This window comes from Rhipicephalus sanguineus, chromosome 1, assembly GCF_013339695.2.
Source record: "Rhipicephalus sanguineus isolate Rsan-2018 chromosome 1, BIME_Rsan_1.4, whole genome shotgun sequence".
Taxonomy (NCBI): domain Eukaryota; kingdom Metazoa; phylum Arthropoda; class Arachnida; order Ixodida; family Ixodidae; genus Rhipicephalus; species Rhipicephalus sanguineus.
The window spans coordinates 173,593,083-173,620,228 of NC_051176.1; the positions used below are offsets into that span (position 1 = coordinate 173,593,083).

Below are 27,146 nucleotides of genomic sequence, written 5' to 3' on the forward strand. Positions count from 1 at the left end.
TTTGCACCTGGCTAGACAGCCTTTACAAAACTGCACTCTTTTACTGCACTCTTTTACATTACACTGCACTCTTTACATTTTACACTGAACTCTTTTACAAGCGTTTGCATCAGCCGACCTTGAAACTTCGTGCGCATGCGCAAATTTTTTCCCGCCTGCCGATAGCGTCAGTCGCTGGGATGCAGCGTTTGAGCGAGGTAGTGCGCAGTGCTCTCATAGTTTTCTTTATTGCAAGGAAAATGATGGAGTGACTGGAGCAGCGCTACTGCATCAAATTTTTCCAGAAACTGGGCAACAGCCAAGCGGAAACCATTCGGAAGATTCGGACGACTTTTAGTGACAATGCTATGAGCAGCACACAGATTGAGTGATACAACCGATTTGAAGACTGCTGTACATCGGTGGAGAGTGAGCTACGCTCCAGTGAGCCATCAACATGCCGAAATGACCAAGTCATTGCTGAAGTGAACGCTGTGATGATTCGGGACCATCGTGTGACTATCGGAGAAATTGTGGAAGAGGTGGGCATCAGCACTTTATCTGCACATTCCATTATGACTGGAGATTTGGCCATGAAGAGAGTCGCAGCGAAATTCGTGCCGAAGCTGCTCACGGTAGAGCAAAAGCAACTTCATGTTGAAGTCTCACAGGACATGTTGGATTCCACAGACATTGACCCCGACTTTATGAACACCATAATCACTGGTGACGAGACTTGGGTGTACGGGTACGACCCGGAAACCAAATCCCAGTCATTACAGTGGAAGTATTCCATGTCACTAAGACCAAAGAAGGCCCGCCAAGTGCACAGCAATGTCAAAGCGATGCTGACTGCTTTCTTTGACTTGTGCAGTACGCACCACAGAGTCAAACAATCACCATAGAGTACTACAGGAATGTCCTCCGTCACCTACGTGATGCTGTGCGGCGCAAGAGACCGGAGTTGTGGTCAAGAGGAAATTAGAGCATCCATCACGGCAGTGTCCTGCACATTCGTTGCACTTGATTCAGACTTCTTTGGCGAAATACCAGACTCCTGTAGTTCAACAGGCTTCTTACTCTCCTGATATGGCCCCCTGTGACTTCTGGCTGTTCCTCAAAACTAAGAGGCCATTAAAAGGAGCACGATTTCAGACCAGAAAGTACATTATGGCTGCAACAACAGCTGAGCACAACTCCATTCCGAAAGAGGTCTTCTCAGAATGCTTCAGACAATGGTAGCACTGCTGGGAGAAGTGTGTAGAGTCCCAAGAAGACTACTTTGAGGGTGATTAGGTTTCCAACACTCCATTTATGACAATTTTTTTTTTTCTTCGGCCAAAGGTCAGATACTTTTTTAAGAGACCTTGTATGCGTGCACACGCTGTATAATAACGTAAGGGTGCAACAGCTGCGCCAATCGCGCCAATTTGATACAATTCCTTATATTTGCGCCGAACAGCCAAAACCATGAAATTTGTTGAAATTGTGCCATACTGCGCCAGAATGCCCGACCAGCCTCAAAATTTTCTCAGTTGTGCTTTATTTAACAGGAAATAGAGGCCGCGTTGACCACTTGCAGTTTGGGCATCATCATCCAATCCAGATGCACAGAACCTAACCCCACCGCAAAAGAAAAGAAAAAAATTCAGGAGGCCTTCCCCAGTCGGAGAAATGGAAGCTTGACGTAGGCATGCCTGACGTGCTGCTTTTCTTTCTTTCCTTTGTTCTTTCTTTCATTCTTTTTTTTCTTTCTTCCCTCCCTCCCTCCTTTATTTCTTTATAGGTAGCGCCCATCCTTGGAACGCTGTTTTCAGGCTGAATTAGCATGGCATCTTTCATGTTATTTCCACTGTTCATGAGCCTTGTAGAATGGCCCAACGAAAGGACTGTAACGTGATCATGGAAACATGGGTTAAATACTCAGCTTTTTTGAAGTCTGAATTTTCCTGAAATGTGAAATTCCTGATATCGACCTTACGCGATGTCAAGCAGATTGCTTTTAGTCCGTCAACGCGAAATATTTCGGAGTGCCCATAGCAAGTTTACTGCTTCCCACTTTTTTTTTGCATTGTCTGTAGAACGCATTCGTATGCTTCAGTTCAGTTCACATTGGGCAGGCATGGGCGTGTGGCCTAGGGTTCAAGGCACTCGATTTCAGTTTAGGGGGATCTGGGTTCAATCCCCAGCCCAAGAAAGAAAATTTATTTAGTTTTATTTATTATTTCTTTAGTGTCTGCCAACTATGAGTGAGGAGTGTTTTTTTCTAACACCACCATCACCAGCTAAACAGGTCAGTCAGTACAATCAAGGACAGTGGTTCCAAAATTTCCTGGCCTTGTTCTATCGAGTGCAGAACTTGTTTCGAGACACTTTTGCCGCAGTACACCAGTTCCATGTGGAAAAGTGTACTGATTTAGAAGGGGGCTATTACAGTTGAACCCCGTGATAACAAAATTGGCGGGGAAATGGGAGAATTTCGTTATTGCGAGAATTTCATTATCGCGAAATAACAGAAGTAAAGAAATGACCAGAAAGAAAATGCAGCCAGCTCCACTTCGCGAACATTGTCGAAACAGCAAAGCTTATGCCCGTCATTCATCAGCATAGGCGTGCGCAGGGGGGTGACCGTCCCCCCCCCCAGTCACCTAAGAGGGGGGGGGGCGCAAAGTCTGCCCCATACATTGACTTAATAGGGAGGGAGGGGTGGGGGAGTGCTGTGAAGAACCTTCGCCCGCCTTTGCTTCCCCTGAAGGGGAACCCTGCGCACACTTATGTTCCTCAGGCTATATCGTACTTCTATGTTTTTCAAGTCTTCCCTTCGCTGGCGCTTAGCTTCAGCCTCCCTTGCACGAACATTGCAGTTGGCTCGGTGACGACATGCCCGTTGTCGCGTCAGCTCTCGCTGACGCTCATGTTGGGTGGCTTCATCATTGGGAGAACGAGAAATGTTCGCCATTCTGAAAGCGCAAGCTCCTGAACACTGACACCGACACACTGTTTTACACTCCACTGCGCATCAGCGCCACCCCATGTTGGCGCGTTTCTCGAAGGTTCACCCCTCGACATTCTCCGCTCTCACCGTCGCATCTCGCAGCACGCTTGTGCCTCTCACTACACGGCGCAGCCCTCCCCTTCCTACCGAGCCTGACTCTCGCCACACTGCAAGGCCAAATGCCACGTGATCAGTTCTACGCAGACCCCGGACATGAAAGCCTCGACTAAGAACACAATACAAGTAAAGAAATGACCAGAAAAACGAAAGTTTATAGCCAAAAGTTTGTCAGCTTGGCTTGTTGCCTTTGTCATGCAGTAAACCCATACATCTTTCTTTGGTGTGCAGCAAGTGGTCCATCACGACATCATCATCATCGTGCGTTGCTAAAAATGTCCGAATTGTTTTGAGCACGTCCAGCACACCTCGTGGAGTAAGAGGCTTCTCCGCATGACTTGTGCCCTGGTCCTCACTGCCCTTGGTTTTGTGCACGCTGTTTAAGATGGTCTCGTCGTTCCACTCTTCATGCACTATCACATCTTCACCGGCGCATATAAAGTCATCGACACCGACGCTATCAGGAACCTCGCTGTTGAGAGAAGAAAGCATTGCCCGTGCGTCGAAGCACCCTGCTGATCACTTTTTTTTCGCTGCAGTAGCTGCACCCCATGTGGTTCAAACTGTGACACGCGACACTTCGCAAAAGTAACACTGCATGAACTGCGCACAGTACACAATGCATTGCTGTATGTAGACAAAGCGTTGTCACGTGCCGGTAACAAGCTGATGGTGATGCGACAGCACGTAATAAAAGTACAAATTAAACAACATGGCGTCCATGACGACATCCGTCGTGGGCAACTACTTCGGGCAGCTTGCAGATTTTCTAAACAAAGGTGGTGGGGTCCCCGCAAGTGTAATGGTGTTAGTTTTTTTTGCACAATTTAAGTGTATAGCAGAGACATTTGAGCGTATTTTGCTATATGCGGACCTTGCGCGAGTATATTACATGTGGGAAACGTTGCGTCAATTTTCGTTACTGCGGGATTGCAGTTCAGCAGAGTTTCGTTGTTGAGAAATACGAAATGCATTGAATCCTATGGGCGTTTGCCGGGGATAAGAAAACATTTCATAGTTGCGGGAATTTCGTTGTTTCAGGGATTTTGTTATTGTAGGGTTCGACTGTAGTACTAGCTGTCACAGGACACAGCACATTTTGTTGCTTAATTACCCATGCGTCCATGCGCCGTATTATTACACAAGTACTAGTAGGATCGCTAACATCTAAAAAAATTACTGGCAATCATTCAGAGCTCTGTATGATATTTCTGCTGCCTTGAGAAACAATAAACAAAAACGTATGCCATCCCCACTCGCTCCTGCTTTATGAATCTCCCGAATTTCGAGGTCACCAGGTTGGCAGGTCCACATTAGAATTTTCAGCCCCTGTAAAATGATTTGACAGGGATTTGACTAAAAAAATTGAGTTTTTTTTCTGTAACCTGCTCCAAATTTGGATTTTCGTGCTCCAAAAGCAACATTTTGTTGTTAAAAAAATACTCCAAATCCTATTTCGGCTGGTAACGGGTACCAGTATGATCACTGATGTCGGAAATCTTTACTGGCAGTCATTCAGAGGTGTCTATAATGTTGCTGCGGCACTGAGAAAGGATGAATAAGCATACGCCAGTTTTCTTTTGTCATTTTCACCCCATCCCTCAGTTTAAAGAGACACTAAAGAGAAACAATGAATTGGTTTAAATCAATAAACTGTGCTCTGAGAAGTCTAATGTCGTTAATTTCGCCATCATAGGTTTATTAATAGAGGAGAAAATGAAGTTCAAAGTTTCGTTTCTAAATTTCGCGCTGAAATCTCCCTGCGTGACGTCACAGATTTCAAAGTGTATTTGTTGTATTTTGGCGCCATTGGCTCAACAAAATTGCCCCAAACTTGGTATGTTAAGTCTATGGCCCCCTCAGAGGACAATGTACTTCATTTTTAGCGGTTAGGAATTACGTAGTCCCTAGTAGATGCCGTCAAAATATGTGACGCTACGGCGAATGGTGCGGAAACTTCAAGGTGGCGTCGCCACCCACATTTTGTTTTTGCGCGTTTTCTCGCTTACTAAGCGTCTTCTCGCAGCAGGCTTGGTGTTTTTGGTATTGTGAAAGAGTACTTTACTAATACGAAAAAAATCGTTTTGCTCATTAGTGTCCCTTTAACAATCTCCCGACTTTCGAGGTCCTCAGGTTGGCAGGTATGTATATGTGAATGTCCCAATGCAGCATAAGGTGGTATGTTCCTCCTGAGCCATGTTATGATACTTCTGATGGGGTCCCCTCAAGTTTGATTGATGCACTTTTATCGAGAGACTATAGCGCTTTGTATAAAAGTCTGGATTTTGATTATAACAAAGTAAATGCTGATTCTACCGACATTATTATATCGAGGTTTAGCTGTATTCCATTAGGCGCTGTGTGCATTGCACATGCTGAGAGGGTAGAAAAAAAAAATGAAAATGATTTCAGAAATATTTAGTATGTGTTGCACATGTAGAAACAATCATCATTCAAGTTTGTGTAAGTTTAAAGGTGCCATGCAACACTTCCATGTAATCATCGAATGACCTCACTGTCAGAGTTTGCCTCACGAATTGATTGCTGCAAAAATTTTTCGAATCCGTTATGTACGAGCAAAGTTACAGGGATTTGTCGCACACTTTAAGTGCCTTCTCCTTGTGTCCTGATGATTGCGCTAAACGCTACAGAGGGAGGATGACAAAGGGGTAAGAAGGTACATGAGCACGCGTCATGACCCTGAGCATTTTCCCTTCTTTTTTTCTTTGAATGTTTTGGCTAACTTTCGGTGCAATCACAGGCATGCTAGTGTTAATTCTAGCACACTTCAGCGTGCGTCACCAGCATGGCTTATGGCGGCCATGGTAACTATGTAGCACAAGAAAGCTTGAATCAGCAAATAGTCCTATTTTCACCTCTGTTGACGTAGTTGGGCCGTCGATGGCATAATTTGCCAAGAAAAGACCAAGGAATTTCTAGCTGTCTTTGAAACGTAATTGTAAATTTCCAGCTGCATGCAGTACTTAACATTTGGCTCGGCATGTTCACAGGAGCCTCGCCTACCGACTGGCAGTATTTTCTGACAATGTTCATAAACTGTTGCAGGGCCCCTTTAATAGTTCTTGATGCTCCCTTTGTGCTTTAAATAAAGCATGCTTCTTAATGTATAATGTAATGATAGAGGCTTCAAAATTGATATTAGGATTTGAAAATAAATTGCTAGCTGTGAGGAGAAGGCTATGTTGTTAGCAGTCTGTTTAGAAAATATTCAATGCTTGTATAATATTTGATCCGTGTTCTCTTTGCTTCTGGTGCTCTTCTATTCATGTTCAATTTGTTTTTAAAAACTAGTATTTGCACAGAAGTTTTCGAATGACTAGATTGGGAAGAAATAAGCATAAATATCGAGAGACAATATCTCAGCAGCGATGGGTTTGCAGATGGCATTATGCTCTTCAGCAGTGATCGCGATGAATTGCGAAAAGTTATTTAAAACCTAAGTTGAAAAGGGACTCAAATCAGTATTCAAAATGTATAAATGAATATGCTGAAGACAATGATATTATGCTCCATAGCCTGGTGAAAGAGCAAGACTTCAAACTTGGCAACCAGCCCTTAGAATCTGTGCAACAATACATGATACAAATTGCATGTGAAAATCTAAAAGTCCCTTTGAAAAAATGCTACCCTTAATTGGAGTGAACAAAAGCTGCAATTTGTAATAGAGAAACAGTGCTGAGAGAAGGTGCACCCCACCCAAATAAACAGAGAATGAGAGCAAGCGTGCGCATCAGGAGCCACCCTAGGTGTGACCGGAGCCAATAATTTCACTAGGCGGCGGGGCCCCAGCGCATGAAAGCAAAAGGCTATGAAGCTCGCTCCTCTAGTTAACGCACTGCATAGTCCTCACAAAGCACCTTTTTTTTTTAAAACAACACATAGCTGAGGTCACCAGCATGTTTAAATGTATGCACTTTTAAACCATCACATTACTCTTGACTGCTGAGCTGAAGGTCGTGGGGTCGAATCCTGGCCGCGGTGGCTGCATTTTGATGGAAAATGCTAGAGGCCCGTGGGCGTAGATTTAGGTGGACGTTAAAGAACCCCAGGTGGTCGAAATTTCCAGATCCCTCAAGCAAGACGTCTCTCATAATCATATCGTGGTTTTGGGACGTAAAAACCCGCTACAGTTATTATTAATTAACATGACGTTACTGGCTCCGTACTTGCAGAAAGCGTCCTGAAACAGTTTTTCACGTCCTCCTATGAGGCCGCTCCTGCAGCTTACACTGTGACTGTGCTGCATGTTCTGCGCTGACGTGACGTTTTTTTAATGGTTAAGCTGCTGGTTTTCTGGTAGGTTCATTTTTCTGGTTTGCAGTTACATTGTAATACCAGTCGTTCGCCGAAACTGTGGTTATGTTCACCGTTGTCACTAATGCTTCACCACAATACACATGCTTGTGTGTTGTAGTGAAGCCAAAATGTGGTGCTCATTGTGAAGAAGTGCCTGATTAATGGCTGCTCTCTGCCTTTTGGCCTTGTCTCTTTGTTTAAAATAGAGCAGCATTTTCTATTCGCACAATAATACAAATGTGCACCACGTAGTTAGACGAACTTATTGGTGTACTGCTCCAAGTGAAACCAAACTCCTTCAAAACTGCTCCAAAACAGCATTTTTCTTGCTCCAAAAGTTCAAGATCCTAAACTGGCTGGATCGCTACTGAAAATCGAATTGATTCGTACAATGAAGTGAAATTGTACTTGATTGGGTGAGTCCTTCGTCCTGCAGTGGACATAGAACAGGCTGAGGACGATGATGTTTTGCACAACTTTCTGTTCTATGTATAAGAAGTTAGCAAAAGTTAAATATTTTGCTTTATTGAGACTTTTGTTTCAAAAGTTGCTGCAAGGAGGTGTAGCTGTTTTTTCTTTCTTTTCTTTTTTTTTCTGGTATAAAATTGAGATGACAGCCACTTTCTTAATCATAAATTTAATGATGTATGAAGTGTGTAAGAGCTAATTGTTAATTAGGTTCTGTGATGTGTGTATGCAGACTTATGTTCAATACCTGGACTATGGAAACTGTGAGGAAGTAAGGCATGAGTCAGGCTTGGTATGCCTTACTGAGGAGCTTGCCCTAATCCCTCCACTGGCCATATTTTGCTGCCTTGATGGCTTGCAAAGCTTGAGAAGAGACGATGATCCTGCTCTTTTTGACAAGGTATGTATATGTGGTAGTTTCATGCCATTGAGTTTTTGTTTTTGGATTTGACAGCATTGCATTTAATTATGTCCATTGCACTCACCATGGCAGCTTAAAGGGACACTAAAGAGAAAACAGATTTTTCTAGTATTAGTAAATTTTTCTTTGACAATACCAAAATCACCACACTTACCGCGAGAAAATGCTTGGTAAGCGAGAAAACGCGAAGAAAGAAAATGCGGGTGGCAGCGCCACCTTGAAGTTCCTGCACCAATCATTGTGACGTCATAGATTTTGACGGTGTCTACTAGGACCTACATCGTTTCTAATCGGTAAAAATGAAGTATATTGACCTCTGAGGAGCTCTAAAGCTATGATGGTGAAATTAACAACATTAGAGTTTTCAGAGTATAACTTATCAGACTAAACCAATTCATTGTTTCACTTTAGTGTCATTGTTTCACTTTAGTGTCCCTTTAATGGCTATGCCATTGTTAGGTTACTCTTGAAGTGGTGGTATCTATCCTGGCCACGTCGGCCATATTCCGATAGGCACGTGGTGCAGAAGTACTTGTGCATTAGGTACATATTAAGGAACCCCACATGATCAAAATGACCTGGATTCTTTCATTATGGCATAGCACAGGTTTATTTTGTGGTTTTGGCACGAAAACTCCTGTAACGGAATTTTTTCGAATGTTTTCATTTGTAATACAGCCATTTTTTATTGCTACCTAGGTTGTAATTCAGGTGAATGCTACTCGTTCACATTAAGGCTATAGTAAAATCTTTGATTGACCTCATTTTCATATTACTGTCTGTTGATATGCAATGATGGAAACTATCTTTGCACTCTTGAATGTCTGGTATATATCTAGTGTATAAATCAAACCTGATGTACGTTAAACCTGCCTAGAACGAACCTCCATACAACGAATTCCTCGATATTACGAAGTTTTGCTATTCCACACCATTGCTCCATAGAAGCATATGTATTTCCTACCTCTATGTAACAAAGTGGCGGCGGGAGACACCCTTGATATAACGAATTTTAGCCGCCGACAACCTAGGGATTTTGCCCTGAATTTTGTCATTTTGCCACGAGCAGGAGCCGCATGCATCTTTCGCGATTGCCCCGCCGACGACGGAGTGTGAAGCGGCGGCATTGCTCATGGCGCGCTTGAAGCACCGGCAACTGCGATGCAACAGCGAGCGCTTGTTTGTGCACGGGTGTGTGCAAGGTGGGCAGGTGGGCCTGCGCCCCTCCAGCTAGAGTTCCTGCCGCCGCGGGCACATCTGCGGGCCTGCACTTCCCCCCCTCCTTTCAAACTTCATCCAGCCGCTCGCGAGTGCCGCCACACTAAAATCGCGCCGTGGCTTTCTCTACAAAAAAAAAAAGGAATAAGAAAAAAAAGGTTTTTGCATTGGCAGCGCTACTCTTCGGTTCGTTGCAGAAGTCTCTGAGCTGCACTTTGTTAACCTGACACCAGGTGACACCACTAAAAGAAAAGAAGATCCTTGCGCTGTATCGTTCCGCTTCAAGTTCGCGCCACGTATGTGGGGCTGCGGCGCACATGAAGAGCGCTTTTCCGAATATTCCGTGGTATCCGTGTCGTTCGCTGTTCGGTTTTGACGCCATGCAAGCATGCGTGGTTTCACTGCACGTGCATGGAGCAGCCCCGGACGACGTGCAGCTTTGTGATTTTTTTTATGCGGACAACTGTGTCGGGGGGTCACTACTGAGATGTCAGATTAGGCGCATGGTCTCAGACAGTGGAAACTGAGACCATGGTGACAACGTCGACGGATCTTCGGAGGTCATCTCGTCATGCGCTTTGCCGTCTTGTGCTGCACCGTGAGTTCGTTAGACCGTGGCCTCCGCGATTAGCTCCGGCAACACGACGGTGCATTGCTGGAGCCAGTCTCGGAGGCTACGGCTAGACGATGACGGAGCAGCCTTGTATTAGATGTCCTACGAGCATTCAGTATTGCCATGCCTCACGAACAAGCACTACAGCTAAATAACACAGTTTTTTGCCATTAAATAAATATTTTGGGTGAGCTCTGCCTTCAGTTTCCCTTTTGTTTAATTTGTGCATTTCTTTTCTGAATTTTCTTGCTGAAACTGCATATAATGAAAACCTATTTGTAATGAATTTTTTAAGGAATTTGTCAATTTTGATAGATCCAGGTTTAAAGGGGCCCTGCAACACTTTTCCAAGTAGCCATGGAATGGCTTCACAAAAGGAGCTTATTTTCTCACGAATTGAGCACTGCAAAAATTTTTAGAATCCATCCAGTACAAGCGGAGTTACAAAGATTTGTCGCACGCTGTAATTGCTTTCTCTCTCCTCTTGTCCCCACGAAAGTACTTTAAGCTAAGCAGAGAGGGATGACACGGGGGAAGGAAGGTATGTCACGCGCGCCTCGTGATCTAGAGCACTTTTTTTTCTTTTTCTTCAAACGCGTGGCTTACTTTCAGTGCGATCGCGTGCGCACGTGGGCAAGTGTTGCCTCCCGCGGCGGCCGCAATAACTACCAAGTGCGCCATGTTCAAATCAGCCAATGGCGTGGAACTTGAGTCATTGACGGAGTGATTTTTAGTCAATAGCATCCTTTGTCTAGAGAAGAAGAAGCGAGTTTTAGCTGACTTTGAGAATTTATTGTAAATCCCAGGTCTCGTGCTGCGCTATAATGTTTGGCTCAGGTGTTCTCGGGAGCCTCGACTACCGATTGGCAGTGTTTTCTGACGACGCTGAAAAAGTGTTGCAGGGCCCCTTTAACTCGGGAATGCAACAGCTGCGCCAATTGCGCCACTTTGATACAATTCCTTATTTTTGCGCCAGGCTGAGCCAAAACTGTGAAATTGGTTAAAATTGCGCCACGCTGCACCAAAATGCCCGACCAGCTTAAAGTTTTCTCAGTTGCGTAAATTTGAGCAAGAGATAGAGGCCGCGTTGGTCATCTGCCGTGTGGGCATCGTCATCCGGCAATACAGACGTGCACACCCTAACCCCTCGCGAAAGAAAAAAAAGTCAGTTTCACCGCAAGGACGAAGCAATGAATGCGATAGCAACAAATTGTAATGTTATACGAAGTGAGGCTGGCAGCAAACTCTTTTGTATCCGATCTCGCGTAACTCTACAAAACGTTGGTGTAAGAGAATACGGCTGCTCCGGGGAAAGATGCTCTTTCTGGACACTGTCTTCGCATTGAGAGCGCAGCACGTAGCAGGATATACGAGCCGCCCGCTTATGGCTGCTGAGATAGCGCATGCGCCAGCGATCGCGACCGCGGCCTTAGAATCAAAGTTCAAAGTTGCTACTCAGGCGACAGCCCCCCCACCCCTTCTCACGTCTTTTCATGCTCGTTCAAGACGGGCAGGGCGTTTCCTGTATGCTTTGATGGCAGGCTTCCCGAGTGGAGTGGTATTATCGCATGCGCCCTCCGAGCGACGGATATGGGCTGGCTCGTTTGATATCTGCTTCAGCCGTGTTCGTTGCCCGCATTCGTGAGCTTTTACCCCCGGTAGAACATACTATGCACAGGGCTATGTTATCAGTTTGGACTTTATACGGGAGATGACGGCAAAAACTCGTCGAGAGTGTCCATATAGTTGCTATCGCAATAGAAAAGGACAGTAGTACTCAAATTTCCTGATGCTTGTTTTATTGTGTGCAGAACGCTTTTTAAGCCACTTTTGCCGCAGTACACTGGTGTCCTGCGGAAAAGCACACTGAGATTTAGGAGGGGCTATTAGTACTAGCTGTCAGGGACACAGCACATTTTGTTCCTTAATTACTCATTCGTGCACGCGCCATGTAATTACGAGTACTAGTATGATCGCTGACGTCTAAAAAATTATTGGCAATCATTTGGAGCTGCTGTGTATGGCGTTTCTGCGGCCTTGAGAAACAGTAGACAAAAGCGTATGCCAGCTTTCTTTTTTCGCTACCCCCACTTGCTCCAGCTTTACGAATCTCCCAAATTTCCAGGTTGCCAGGTTCGCAGGTCCACATTAGCATTTCCAGTGCCTGTCGAATTATTTGAGAGGTTCTGCAAATGCTAATGTGGACTTAGTCATTGTTTGCACTGACTTAATCATTGTTCGCACTGTGGGGTGGCTCAACACACTGCTTTTATTGAAATAGCAGTGTTCACGTGCACTGTGCACGAATTAGCTGATGTTGAATGGTTTTTACATATTTTTGTTTTCTTTTCTAAAAATAAGCCTTCTTTGTTATACTGCTCCAAATTTGGGATTTCAGGCTAAAAAATTCAGGTTTTTTTCTTCGTAACCTGCTCCAAATTTGGATTTTTGTGCTCCAGAAGCAACATTTTGCTGCTCCAAAAATTGCTCCAAATCCTATTTCGGCTGTTGCATCCCTGTTTAACTGTATTACGAATTAGAGTAATACAAATGAGGATTATACAGGTACAGAGGGAGGTCCTACAGTCAACAGACTGTTCAGGGGACCTCCCATAAGAAATGAGTAATATAAGTAAGTACAAAGCAGCTAAATGTGAACAAACTAGACACTGTATTAATTGAGTTATTAACATTTGGAAAATCTTTTGATTAAAAAGAGGATTAAAAAAATGTTGATGAAATGATTATGTGTGGTGCAAATAATTACGAAGGTTTGATTTCAGTGTGTGGAAATGAGAGAGCATCTTAATATGGCATGGTAATGAGTTCCAAAGTAGTGTGGCTGAAAAAGTTAGTAGTAAATTTTGCATAATTAGTTCTACGTTTCGGTAATAATTTTTGGTGGTAGCAAATTGGGTAGACATGGAGTAAGGAAACTGGTTGCTAGTAATTATAGGGAACGGGAGCTTTCCGTTAATAGATTTGTGGACAAGTATTCCAAGTGAGTATTTAGTTTTTCTGCTGGTAGAATAGCATTAGAGGTGAACAGTGGAGATGCTTCTGATGTGTAGCTGCTACGTGTCATGATGCGAATAGTTTGATTTTGGGTATGCTGCAGTGGGGATAAATGGACGGGATAAGTGTTCCCCCAAGATGATATGCAATAATTAATATACGTATGAATGAAAGTGTAGTAAAGGGAGATTATTGTCTTGTATAGATGATGTGGTAATTTTCAGGGAACATGCTGTAATGCTTTGAGCCCCAAACTTTTATGTGGTGGAAAATTTGAAATTCTGGAAATCCAGATAGAAGAATCTGCAAAATTCTGCGGCAGCGCTAAACAGACATAGGGTGCATGTAACAGTTTATTTATTAAATGTTTCAGCTTCCAAACGTGCTTGCATTATTTTAAAACTGAAAGAAATTTTTGCGGTTGAGTATCAGATGATGCTTTGAATGGCACTTTTGGGACACAGTGTCACCGCCTGAATGATCTTTCTGCGTCAGCATAGTTGATCGGCATTGAGAGGTATCTAAGGGTAATGGGAGAACGTATTGGAGTCAGGTGTTTCATCCCTTCCCAGAAATCCGCAATCTACACCTGGCTTTACTTTTTTGGAAAGAAATGGTGCTAAGTCCCTGTCATTAGTCCCTGTCATTAGTCCCTGTCATTAGTCCCTGTCATTAGTCCCTGTCATTAGTCCCTGTCATTAGTCCCTGTCATTAGTCCCTGTCATTAGTCCCTGTCATTAGTCTCTGTCGCTAGTCCCAGTCACTAGTCCCAGTCACTAAGTCCCTGCCACTAGCAGTGTTAAAGTGGGTTGTCATTCTTCATGTCGAAAGAACCAGCATCGGCGCGGCGGAACACAAGTTTGCAATTTCTGAACGGGTAGTTTGACAGTGGTGACTAGTGTGCCCAAATTTTCACACGCTAAGTGCATAGGTTTTCGTGGGGCAAAAAAGAGAAATACTGGGGATGCACTTCAAAGCCAGCAGGGCCTGGGCCTTGCAATAGACCTTTTTCAAGCAATCCCAGAACCCCCCGCAAGCGCGCGATGCACTGTGGGAAAAGTGTGTACGGCAAGCCCGCTGGGTGTTCTGTCGCTCGCTGCTCGTTGGCGCCTTGGGAGCACCAAACGGAAAAAACGCGTCGCCGCTGGTTGACTATTATTAAATCCTAAATACTACACGTGTCTGAACATGTCTACGCATGAAATGCGAAAGGAATGATGCAGTCAGTGTACGTATTACGGAGCGGATGTATACCGGAAGTAGCAGTTAAGCGGCATGCGAGTTATCACGTACGTGCCGATACATGCAGTCAAAACGTGCTTTCGTGAGCGATGTGAGCTGGAACACCGAATTTGTATTTATTCAGTGATTACTTGTTCACAAGCCGCTATGCCGTTTAATGCCATATCGGCTCTTGATCGGGTTTAACCAAACTGTAGAGAGGTGTTACAGTGTTCAGGTATACAGACGATTATTTGATTTTAATTGACAAGACAAGCGCTGTACAAAGAAGTGAGCACATTCTAAACGTGTTTGAAGAAAAAGGGATGGGACTAGAATTCACTTGCGAGACGCCTTGCTCTGATAATTTGCAGTTTCTTGATACATGCTTTTAAGTTTCACTGCGAAGCATGTTTGCGGGCAGTATAGCCCATGTTCAGGGAAATCGGTGTTTAATTTTGCGTCGGCGCATTTGAATATTGTTAAACGAGGAATTGTTATGTCATGATTACGCACGGCATTGGAAAAAAAACACGGTTGATCCCTCCGTCATAGGAATCGGAATAACACGAAAGTAAAGCGTGCCCTTACAGAAGTAACTGAATGCTTAATGTTCATTGATGTAAGAAAGTTTGCACAATGTATATTGATGTCTGGCAGCTAATGGCGCCGTTTAACGTGTAAGCACCCACTTTGATGATTGGTGGTACATCTCCATCCCGGCGACTAACGTCCATGTTAAATGATTAAACAAACCCTTGTGGTAGCTGTAGTAGTTAACGGTGAAAGCGTAATCAGAGAACGAGGTGTGATAGCCAGAAGAGCGTCGCATATTGGACGCAGAACTTGGTCGCCATCTCGCGGCATGTTAAGATGTGATTGAACACCACGGCCGGACTAGAGGGAAACGCAAAGTGCGTCGTGCCGCCCTGGTAGCCCGGCCGCGATTTTTCTCGGGGCGAGCGCGTGAGCATGGAACGCGGTCAGCCAGGTGAGGCAGGCGCGCGTCGCAGAGCTATTTTTGGTTTGTATTAGCGTGATGCTGAGCGACGCCGAGGCTTTTACGACGCTTGGGCAAAGGTCGCCACCTCGCGGTGTGTTAAGGCATTGACAAAATTCAACTTCTATTGAAAACGCGCCGAATGGGAGGGACGCGTAACGTGTTGCAGGTGCTAGTCGCGGAGGCCACAGCAATGATGAATTACTTTACCTCACCACTCCCAGAGGTCAACACCACCCAGCCGACCGGGAGAGTGGTAGATATAAAAGGCGCGTTCGTAAAGCCTCCAGAGTTTGTGACCGTGGCTCAGTGGATAGCGTGCCCGGCATCTGTTGTTGTGGACCGAGAGGTCGTGGGTTCGATGCCCGTTGACGGTACCTTTTTTTCTTTGCCATCTGATTGTGTATATTTTTTAGACGTCATTTCTGTGACGGAAATACGTCACTGAAGTCTTGGTGGACCCCGGCATAAAACACTTTCGTGTTAAAAAACTTGCGCACATAAGATGAGCAGTAATTTCCATCTGCAAAGTGATCAAAGAGGCGGGATATCCTGCGTATTGTTGTATCGGTTTGCGGAAATCTGTTCGCATGGCAAAGAAAGATTAACACGGACGTCCTCCATCCGTAAATAATGAAAAAACTAGAAATATTGCAGTTATTCCACATATGTATAAGAAGTCGCATGGCCTGAAGAACATAGGGAAGCGATGTGGGGGTGAAGGTTCTGTTTGCCGCCCCAAATAAGCTTAGTCGCATTAAGCGGTCTGTGGTGGGGAAAGAAAAATGCGGTCAGAGGCATTCCAATTGTTTTGTAAATTGTGTAGGAGTTAACAGCAAATTTCTCTTTCTGGTGTCCACATGTACATCAGCCAGACTGGTCGATGTATTAATACGCGCCTCAACGAGCATCGAAATTCATTGAATTGAGCCGTCTCATCTCGCATCGCTATGTCAGTCATGAAAATGTAACCCCATCTTCGAAAGCACGGTAATTTTGTACCATCAACCTAATTAGACAACGCGAGAAATTTCGGAGGCATATCATGTCACAAATAACGACACACTTTGTGTCAGTCAACCTTATCAGTCGTTACAAGACAAGGAATTCAAGTTTATTAATTGACTGTAAGCACGCGCCTTGGTTGTTTGACTTTTTGTGCCTCTTTATGACACGCGCGACGTGCTCCCATTTTTGTATATATGTTTTTTTTCACGCGTGCAATAAACTTTCAGTTGTGTGTGAGCGCTAGTTTGTGCATATTTCCTTCCTTGTACTGCTCCTTTCTTTTTTCGCTCTAAGTATTATTCCAACCTGTAGCTATAGCACCAACAAAGGTTAGTAAGCACTTATCGTTCTTTACATATATGGTGCGAGCGACGCAATGAATGTATCCCTTTTCCCCAAATGTCGACTACACTTTCTAGTGTACTCTTTAAAATATCAGAACCTCACACTGTATTCGTCGACAGCGTCTATGGACGTTGATTCTAAATGCATCTGCGAATGATAGACCGCTCGTGCACATCATAGGCAACCGAGCTGTATTTTTTTTTTTCATTTATGCCGTCAGGCGCACTGGCGCCAAAAAAAAATAAAATAAAGAAAAGTGACGCTTCTGAGCCGCTCAACTAGTCCAACAGTGGGACAGACTGAAATCGTCGAGAGGCCATCGCAGCTAAATACTGAAGTTCATGATTGAATTGCGCAGTAACATGTTCTGGGATGCAACAGCTGTGCCAATTGCGCCAGTTTGATACAATTCGTTATTTTTGCGCCAAGCTGAGCCAAAACCGTGAAATTTGTTGAAATTGCGCCACGCTGTGCCAAAATGCCCGACCAGCTTCAAAATTTTCTCACTTGCGCAAACTTTAGCGAGAAATGGAGGCCGTGTTGGCGATCTGCAGTGTGGGCATCATCATCCAATACAGACGCGCAGACCCTAGCCCTAACCTCCCCCCCCCCTGTGAAAGAAAAGAACGAAGTCACAGTTTCACCGCAAGGATCAAGTAATGAATGCGACAGCAACAAATTGTAATGTTATACAAAGTTAGGCTGGCAGCAAACTCTTGTATCCGATCTCGCGTAACTCTACAAAACATTGGTGTAAGAGAATACGGCCGCTCCAGGGGAAGATGCTCCTTCTGCACAGTGTCTTCGCATTGAGAGCGCAGCACATAGACGGGTATACGAGACACCCGCTGATGGCTGCCGAGATAGCGCACGCGCCAGCGATCGCGACCACACCCTGAGAATCAAAGTTCAAAGTTGCTGCTCGAGCGACCCCCACCCCCTGCGTCTTTTCATGCTCATTCAAGACGGGTGGGGTGTTTCCGCTCTGCTTCGATGGCAGGCCTCTCGATCGGAGTGGTGTTATCGCATGCACCCTAAGAGCGAGGGAGATGGGCCGGCTGGTTTGATCTCTGCTTCAGCCGCGTTCGTCGCCCGTACTTGCACGCTTTTGCCCGCGGTAGAACATGCTATGCGCGGGGGATGTTATCAATTTGGACTTTACACGTGACATGACGGCCAAAACCCATTGAGAGTGTCTATATAATTGCTATCGCAATAAAAAGGACAGTGGTTCTGAAATTTCCTGATGGTTGTTTTATTGCACGCAGAACGCTTTTTAAGCCACTTTTGCCGCAGTACACTAGTGTCCTGCAGAACTGCGTACTGAGATTTAGAAGGGCTATTAGTAATTACTCATTCGTGCACGCGCCGTGTAATTACGAGTACTAGTATGATCGCTGACGTCTAAACAATTATTGGCAATTATTTAGAGGTGCTGTGTATGGCGTTTCTGCGGCCTTGAGAAACAATAGACAAAAAGTTACGCCAGTTTTCCTTTTTCGCCACCCCCACTTGCTCCTGCTTTACGAATCTCCCGAATTTTGAAGTTGCCAGGTGCGCAGGTCCACATTAGCATTTGCAGTGCCTGTCGAATCATTTGACAGGCCCTGCAAAAATGCTAATGTGGACTTAGTCATCGTTCGCTCTGTGGGGTGGCTCAACACCCTGCTTTTAATGAAAGGAGTGTTCACGTGCACTGTGCACGACTTAGCTGATGTTGAATGGTTTGTGCGTATTTCTGTTTTCTTTTCTAAAACAAGCCTTCTTTGTTATGCTGCTCCAAATTTGGGAATTCGTGCTTTTAGTACGATTTCAAGTTTTTTTCTTAATCTGCCCCAAATTTAGATATTTGTGCTCCAAAAGCAATATTTTGCTGCTCCAAAAATTGCTCCAAATGCTATTTAGGCTGTTGCATCCCTGCATGTTGCACCTTGCCAAATTCACTGTGTCTAAGAAGTCCTGGCACGGAGCAAGCGGAAAGCTACAGCACGAGGCCTGCGCGCTCGTCGAGGCAGCTGCTGCGGCGTACACACATTTCCCATGACCGCTTGCGCGCCCGTTGGTGGCGCTCGTGTGCTTGAAAAAGGTCTATTCGTGAAGAGGGTTGGTTTAACGATGACCAGAAGCCTTAGCTTTCTGCAATTTCATGATCGTATATTGTTCAATTAGAATTTGAGCTCAATTTGCACACCCCTAATTTTTCCACATTTGCATGAAAAAAGCGGAAAAGTGGTCCGAACTGTACCAAAGTTATTTGACTGGTCAACAGGGCTTGTTGCTGAGCTAGTTGGTTCATAACTTGAGGTAAAACTGTAATGACGCAAAGAAGACGGGGACGAAGCGAAGACACGAACAGACAGACACGGGCGCCAACTTCCAACTGTTTATTATCAGAAACCGCGCCGATTTATATACGCTGCCGAACAAGGTAACCTCTCACTACCTCTCACTAGGATTGGCACGTGTTCACAGGTGCTGGCAATGTTTTCATAGTTCGATCGCGTTAGTGCAGTTCCGGCGCATGCCTTGTCTCTGTATTTATGGCACATGATGAATTGTTAGTTCTGCGATGACTCTATTTCTGTTATGGGATTACCTTGTTCGGCAGCGTATATAAATCGGCGCGGTTTCTGATAATAAACAGTTGGAAGTTGGCGCCCGTGTCTGTCTGTTCGTGTCTTCGCTTCGTCCCCGTCTTCTTTGCGTCATTACAGTTTTACCTCAAAATATCTGACTGGATTCTCGAGGGTATAAATAGGTTTGAAGGAAAAAAAAATTTCTTTCAACTGCATTCTGGGAAAACATGACGTGCTTTTCAAGTAAGAGCTGCTAGCCTCCTGGTTAGTTCAGGCGTTTGGGCAGCCACCCTATAAAGCTGTTGGTGCAGGGTTTGAATCCTTGACCAGGACGGATTTTTTCTCGATTAGAAAGCTGCCTTTCTCAGAAATTTCTATGGGTTTTCTTTGTAGCTTTGTGCTTCGAATGGACTGATAACAAGTTTTTCCTTTAAAAACATACTAGTATGCCTGTGTATTATGTAGAACTATGGAGGACTCTCTGCTTTTCGATAGGCAGTACCTTGAAAAAAATATCACACTGTTGTATGTACAGTCAAACCTCGATAAACCGAAGTCATATTGACCACAGAAATACCTTCATTATGTACAATACTTAATATAAATATGCCTACAGATATTGGAGGGATAAAAGTCGTAATCACGTTTATGCCAAAGAAACACAGTGAAGAGGGATGCTTTTCAAGGGAAAAGTGTGGGAATTTTCAGGAGATGCCGCATACATTTGCCATGGCAGTTTTGTGTGGCGGGTCGATGGCATAGGCAAAGATGATACTACCGGTTGGCAATATCAAGGAATGACTGCGCATCAGATCGGGGAGCAATATTGCACTGGGCCTCACTGCCTTGCATGCGGGATCATGTGAACTGCAATTAAACTTTGCAGCAGGATATCTCTGAGCGCGGCATGCTAGAAGAATTATTCCAAATGTAATTGTTTAGAAATATGATTGCTTCCAACCTTTCAATACACATGCCCGCTTACTGCAGTCACTAAAAAATTTATTATTTAATCTTAGTTAATTGGGTTGCTAACAACGACAGTTATCATTTCGCTTTGTGTTCCCCTGGATACATAACTTATCTGCTAAGGTGGTCTTCAAGTGCCTTCCAGTGCTGAATTTTAAGAAAACCATAAAGCTTAATTTTTATCACCCTGTATATGTACTACATGTGCATTGTGTATCTATATCTCTGCATTCTACAGTGTGTACTTTGTACTTGCTCCTCTTCTGCCAAGAGATTTTTTACAAAACATTGTGGTTCTGGCATATAAAACCTCATAATGGATGCATGTATACACTGCGTCTGATGTGCTTGTTGCTGCTCAAATACAGTTTCCTGTCCGGGCCACTGTATGCACCTGACATTTTTTCAGGCACTTGTCTTTGTGAATGAGCTGCTGAGAGACAACATGGTAAAAGTGGTGACCAGCACCAAAATTTCTCGGCAAACAACAAACATGGTAACAAGTTGCTGCCTCGTTGATTCTGGTGTCGACGTCATCGAAGAAGTACTGAGTCGAGGCTACGCTAAGGTATGCTGGATACCTTTTATGTATACCATATTATCTTGCGTGAGGGTTGTGCTCCTATATTTTGGGCTACAATGTTTACAAGTTATCTTGCTGAGGCCAGTAGGGATTGTGCCTTTGAAGATGTAGTCTGAGAGCCTGCTTGATGAACTTGCAAGAAGAAATGTGTTAAATAAACTTCGTTTTAACTATTTTCTTGTTGTATAAACAGATTCTTTGATATCTTTGTCATGGGACATTATTGTTGCGTTGGTTTTATGACACTCTTACCAGGACAATGCACAGCAGCTTACAGTTGCCAATTGATCCAGTAGGCCTAGCTAGCTGACTGCCGCTAACATTCTCTACTTTGCTTTTTTATTTTGCTATAGCTCATCTTAGAACACTTATTTTCTTTTTTTTTTGAACTTAGCTTGTGTGTGCATGTGTGTGTGTGTGAGGTTTTCTGTAAAGTTTATAAATTTGATCTACCCAGGAATGCCAGTGGCTCAAAAGTGCAGATTACCATATACACTCGTGTAAGGGCTGCACTTTCTTTCCGTGATTTTGGTGGAGTGCGGCCCTTCCACGGAAGTGTGAAATTTTTGTTCAGTTTTCGATCCACGTATGGAAAAACCTATTTAATAGTGCCATATATCTGCCTATAGCACAATCGCATCCGGTCGCAACCGGTAGGCAGTCTTCAAAATGAACGACGGCACAAAGGATCAATGGCACCGATGAGAAAAGTGACAAGATCTCGCAGATAATGCTGCGTGCCTGAAGCTCACAGATAGCGCTGCGTGAAGAAGCTGCAGAACAGCTATTGCCATCTGGTGGCTCCCGTGAAATGCGCCGTATGCGAGACGCGACGACACTGCCGTTTGCTGGCGAGACTTTTTTTTTTTTTTTCAAAATTTGGACTGCCAAGTTGGGGCAAGCGACCCTTAGTCAAGTGTATACCGTATACAGCAACTTAGGCTCTTCAGGGGGGTATACTATGTTAAGTCTAGGTCACCAGTGGAGATTGCTACGTTGTTTATTGTACATGATAATCATGTGAATGCATAGTGCCTTCTTGAAGCGAGCTGAAAAACATATGGCACTGGTATAACATATCTAGGGGCTATTTCTAAGGAAACATTCCATAAGCATAGACGGCTTATAACATAAGTCGGCAGGGTTGCAAATATCCGCACTAAAAGTAGCACTGCACTATAACCAAAACAACATATTTCACAGGTTGCACGTGTGCAAAACCTGACGAACAGGCAGCCGCGCTATTGCAATAATCGAGGTGTGTGACAGGGGTGTTGAATGGTTAACGTCCGTGGATCTGCGACGCTGACATAACGGAGGGGGAAAATAAAGTGCCCCAACGGAAAGTCACCGACTAAGTATTGGGACCTCCTAGTTTATGCGGCAGTTTGCGGCAGTACCACGCTGCGTAGAAACTATACGTTGAACGGCAATTGAAGTTCCGCCCGTTTTCGATTTTTCGGGTGCGTGAGCGATGTCAAAAATAGTGGAGACCACGAACCACCTTTCGAGTGTTGCACACGCATGTCCTTGTTTTCGTTGAGGATGTAGTCACCCCTTCCAAATGCAACAACTGCAAAACGCTTCGTTGACTCGGCACCCAGCTGTAACTTTGATTGTCTGCGGACACTATTGACGAGGCAGCTAGCGCTCGTTAGGCCTAGTGTGCAGGTTGCAACTTGCCATGCTGTCATGGGGAGTTTGCTGAAGACAACACGGAGATCGGGCATAGAAGAGATTGCATTCATGAGCTAAACCAAGGGCACTACACATGAAATGAAGTTTCGGTTTGCGGCTGGGAGAACAGCCGCAGCAACTATCCTGCAAAAGTCCGCCAAGTTTTTAAAGGGACTCTCTACCGTCCTTCATCGCTTTTCTGTTTTGTATCGCAATAAAAAGCATACCGTCTGAAGTGTCCAACCTGGCAGCGGTTTCTCTAGAAAGCGAGTAGGAAATTCTAAAACAAATTTTTTCAATCTGCGTTTGGTCTTCTTCCAATGGTAGGGGGACGCCCACAACACTGGTTGGTGGACGCGATGACAATTGTAGTGCTGGTGAAAGTCGAAAACCGGAACCACGTGCACTTTTTGCATGCTTCATTAGGTTTTGTTGAGTAATAAAACAAACACCATAGTGGTCGTTTAAAGCACGTAAACTGTCCAATGAAGTATTATTACCACAGTCTCTCCAGCTTTGTTTAGTCAGCCCGAAAAATCACCGCAGTCGAGCGGAAAACTTGGTCGGTTCCAGCAACACTGGCACCCCGGCGTTGTGAAATGAACTGTAGTGGTTCCACTCATGCTAAACTTGCAAACGAACATGAGACGTGTTTCACAGAAGTACAGAAGGTCCCTGCTGTTTTTCAGTTATGTTTAGGTGTTCTGTGTTGCATATGCGACATGACTGCCATCACGGACGCCTTGGTGAAGCGGAACCTGTAGGCAAAATCTTCTTCAATGTAGAACCTCGCTGAATACTGGTAGGCACTTTACGCATGAGAACTCACGGGCATGGTTAGAAAATTCCCTGAAGTCAGCGGTGCTGCTCTTTGCCCAAGATGTCTTTTTTTTTTTCTTTTTCTTATGAGCACCGCTGGACTCTGTGCTCGCGTGGCTCGCGTTTCTCCGCCGTAGGCAGGCAGGAGAACACATCGCCAGTAGGCGCCACCGAGTGCCTCTTTGGACGCATGAGAAAAAAAAAAGAAGCAAAAATTACTCTTTGACTCAAAGGAATGCAAAAGAAAGCTGCGAAAAGTACATAAAATACAATTTTAAGTTATACATATTTGTTTTCAATAAAATAAGTCTACCTGCGAGAGTTTTTTGCTCCTGCCACTAGATTGAACCACATCGCTGTTTGGTGACGCTAGCGGTCATACTTTCACGACTTTCAGAGCCAAATTAAAAATATAATTCATTTTTTATTGGACAAAAGCATGCTCTTTACCGCCGATGTGACAATCTTCTCATTTTCATCATAATCAAAAAAACTTTTCTTACCGGTAGACAGTCCCTTAAATTCCGCCTGCTGGTGGCTGAGGCAAAACTCAATCGCGTCTTAAGGCATTGACATTTGCGTGGGAGTTGAGGTCACATGCGCAATATCTACATTCTACGACAACCCAACTATTTTCCCGACAGAAAACCATAGAGCCAAGCAGCGGTAACGCGCACTTGATGCGGACGTGAGCGCCCGTTCGGAGTGGAGCGCGCACGACAAGCGGCTGGAGCAAAGGGGCAAAGCGTGTGGCAAAGGCTTCTCCATCGCCTAGGCAGCCGATCCCCCTGCATACACTGCGCACCCGCGTCACACTGCACCCCCCCCCCTTTCTTTTTTCTCCCCCTGTTCTGCATCCTCTCCTCTTTCGTAATGCCGCCATTGCTCTCTCCCCGGCCTGTGCACTTCTGCTGAGAAGCGCACTTGCTCCCTCGCTTCTCTGCGAATTTTCTGGCAGCCACATTATATAGCCAGTCTTTCATCTTGGGGGACTGCACAATAAGTGGTTATGTCATAAATGTTTTTGCTGATATATTGTCGGTAATACCTAAATTTTTATGACTACTTTTTCATGAGGTAGTGTCATGTTTTGTTTCTTTGGTGTCTTATTAAGCTTTCATGTAAAAATATGTAAATATATATGTTTAGTAATTGTTTTATATTTTTTGGCTTATTTATTTTCAGACAATGCAGGCAAGAACTGAAGATGCAACACCAGTAGGCTGTTCTGGCCTGCAACCAAGTGACGACACTGCAGTACCGTCACGTGCAACTTTTGAGCGTGCAATAATGCCTCCAGTAATGGCACAGTCTCCCAACTGGAAAAACCAACAACAGGTCAATTCTGCAGACAGCCGTCATGACCGAGGTTACCAGGCTATACCTGACTGTAGCAGCTATTTTGCCCGTGACCCAAACTATAACTGTGATCGTGGTTATAGCAATGAGCATAATTATCAGCAAGGTTTTGGACGTGGCCTTAATGGAGGTCGTTCTTATGTTCCTGATCAGCATCGCTCCTACTCGGCACCATTATTTAGACCTGATTATCCTGGATGTGATGGCATCAAAAATAACAGCTGGTAAGTGTTTTGCAATTAATTATGATTGAGTACATATTCTTCTTAAGGACCACCTTTGTAGATGCTCTATGAATTGTGCAAATCTCACATTTGAATGAAGCTGGTTACATCCATGCTATAAATTCGTTTAATTATGCCATGGGAAGCTGTGCTCAACATGGGTGGTAGGGGCTCACATCTGAAGGCTCCATCTCTACTAGTCATTTATCAACTAAAGTTGGCTAAATGATATTTCTTGCACAAAACTTCTCTAAAGGGGTCATGAGTCACCCCTCAGGCTTGGTTAGAAAACTTAAATAGCAGGCACTGCTATAAACATATCAGCCAAATTTTGCAGCTGTGTGCAGCAAGGAGAGTTTCCAAGTGAAGAACAAAGTTGTAGTTTTCTAAGACGAACTTTTTTTATACAGAGGCCTGTGTTCACTCTCATCGGAGCTGCTGGCGCCTGCTGTTTGACTTCGAACAGCAGGTAGCACGCTATTGGCTAATAGCCGGCATAAATCAAGAGCATCTTTTGGATCAGATGTGCATGTTTCTTGCCACGGGGTGCTGCCATGGGCCAGCGCTCTGCACCATAATCTGCTAGCATTACACAGTGAGCCACACTCACACACAGGAATCACAACAGGAGCGAGCGATCGTGTTTCATGACGCACGCAGGCGTAACTTCCTTCCCCCGTGCCATACCTCACTGTGTAGCTTCCAGCGTGCTCATCATGACAAGTGAAGAGTGAAAGTGCTCGACAAACCACTGTAAGTCCACTCATTCTTGACTGATACGAGAAATTTTTGTGGCACTCGATTCGTGAGGCAATAAACTCCGATATTGAGGTCATTCGATGATTACTTGGCAAAGTGGTTCATGACCCCTTTAATATTGTTGTTGTGATTAGGGCTAGTATTGTTGCTTACGTCATCTTCCTCGTATACAACAAAATCCTATTGACTCGACACTTTAGTTGGTTCAATGGATTGAGATGCAAAAACACCAGTGTTCTTAAATTTAGTTGCACATTGAAAAATTTGAGGTGGTCAAAATTAAACCGTTGTTCCTCACCATGGTTGGGCACGTCGTGGTCGTATGAGTTGTTTTGGCACATAAAACCCGAGAATTTTATTTAACTGTTTCGTTACTGAAGAAAAATGGCCAATTTTCAGCGCTTCCGCAAAAAAAGTTTTTTCTCTTGAACACAGCTAGGCACATTTAGCATTGCTATACATGAAATCGTAGCTCATTAGTTCGGCTTTTCATAGTGCTACATGCATATTGCTAGTCTCTTGGACCATGCGCGTGAGTGCCCAAAGAAGACGAATGAATGTGACCTTTATTGAAATAAAAGGACGACTCTTGGTCGCTGTTGGGGATAAGGTGGGAAAGGGGTAAGGGGATTAAAGGGTGATGAACATCTTCACGTCACGTCCTCGCACGAATCAGTCGACCTCTCCTACACCACTCGAAACAGGCCACTTTGACTACCGTATGTTGCGAGAGCTTTTTGGGCTTAATGGTCAGATTTTATTATTAAGTTACGTAGAGCTGTCATGTCGGCGTGCAGCAGGTGTTCAATGTGGCGTCTGCCTTTTGAGAAAGCTGTGCATGTCCAAATAAGATGTTCTAAATCTGCTCGGCACAGCCTCTGACAGTGTGTGCATCGCGTAGAAATATTTTCACTCGAAGGTCGGGTAGCTTGCTGCCATTTGTCTAGTATGTGTGGTGTGTATGCAGAGTTAGCCATAACTTTGTTTAAAAAGATTTCTTGTTGACGAGTAAACCCACCCTTGTCATTTAGTATGCGTGTCGGTGTAGCTTCTAATAGTCGGTTTTTGCTGTCTGCTTTCATTTTAGTGCGAATGTAATGCATCAGTGCTCTGCTAGGAGAGCCTTCTGCCCAGATCTTAATATAGGGATTTTGGTCTTCCGGGTGGGGCGAGGAGCTGGGGTGTGGGGAATTGTATATGTGATCAAGCCCACCCGCTTGAGCGGCGAGTGCATGAGCGGCTGCGTTTCCCCCGTCCATGCCAGTGTGCCCCGGTATCCAGAGAATTTCAACATTTGTCCCGATGTCTTGAATTCTTTTTAGCTTTCTTCTGGTGTCGTTGGCTACAGCATCTTCAGTCGTTGGCGCCGTTAGTTCAGTTACCGCTTCGTACGAATCTGTGAGGATGCGATAGTGAATTTTTTTTACTATTGATGCCTCCCAAATCGAGGGGAATAGTATTGA

At 44.5% G+C, this 27,146-nt stretch overlaps 1 protein-coding gene across 4 annotated transcripts in view; it reads left to right on the forward strand.

Moving 5' to 3' along the window:
* LOC119380289 (serine/threonine-protein kinase 31-like) overlaps nt 1-27,146 on the forward strand; it is a 304,021-nt gene that overhangs the window by 73,892 nt on the left and 202,983 nt on the right. For all 4 annotated transcript variants that reach the window (XM_049417828.1, XM_049417833.1, XM_049417831.1 and 1 more), the window contains exons 8-10: nt 8,109-8,276; nt 20,672-20,830; nt 24,527-24,924. In XM_049417828.1, coding sequence (XP_049273785.1) covers nt 8,109-8,276; nt 20,672-20,830; nt 24,527-24,924 — 725 coding nt within the window. The remainder of the gene's footprint in view (nt 1-8,108; nt 8,277-20,671; nt 20,831-24,526; nt 24,925-27,146) is intronic.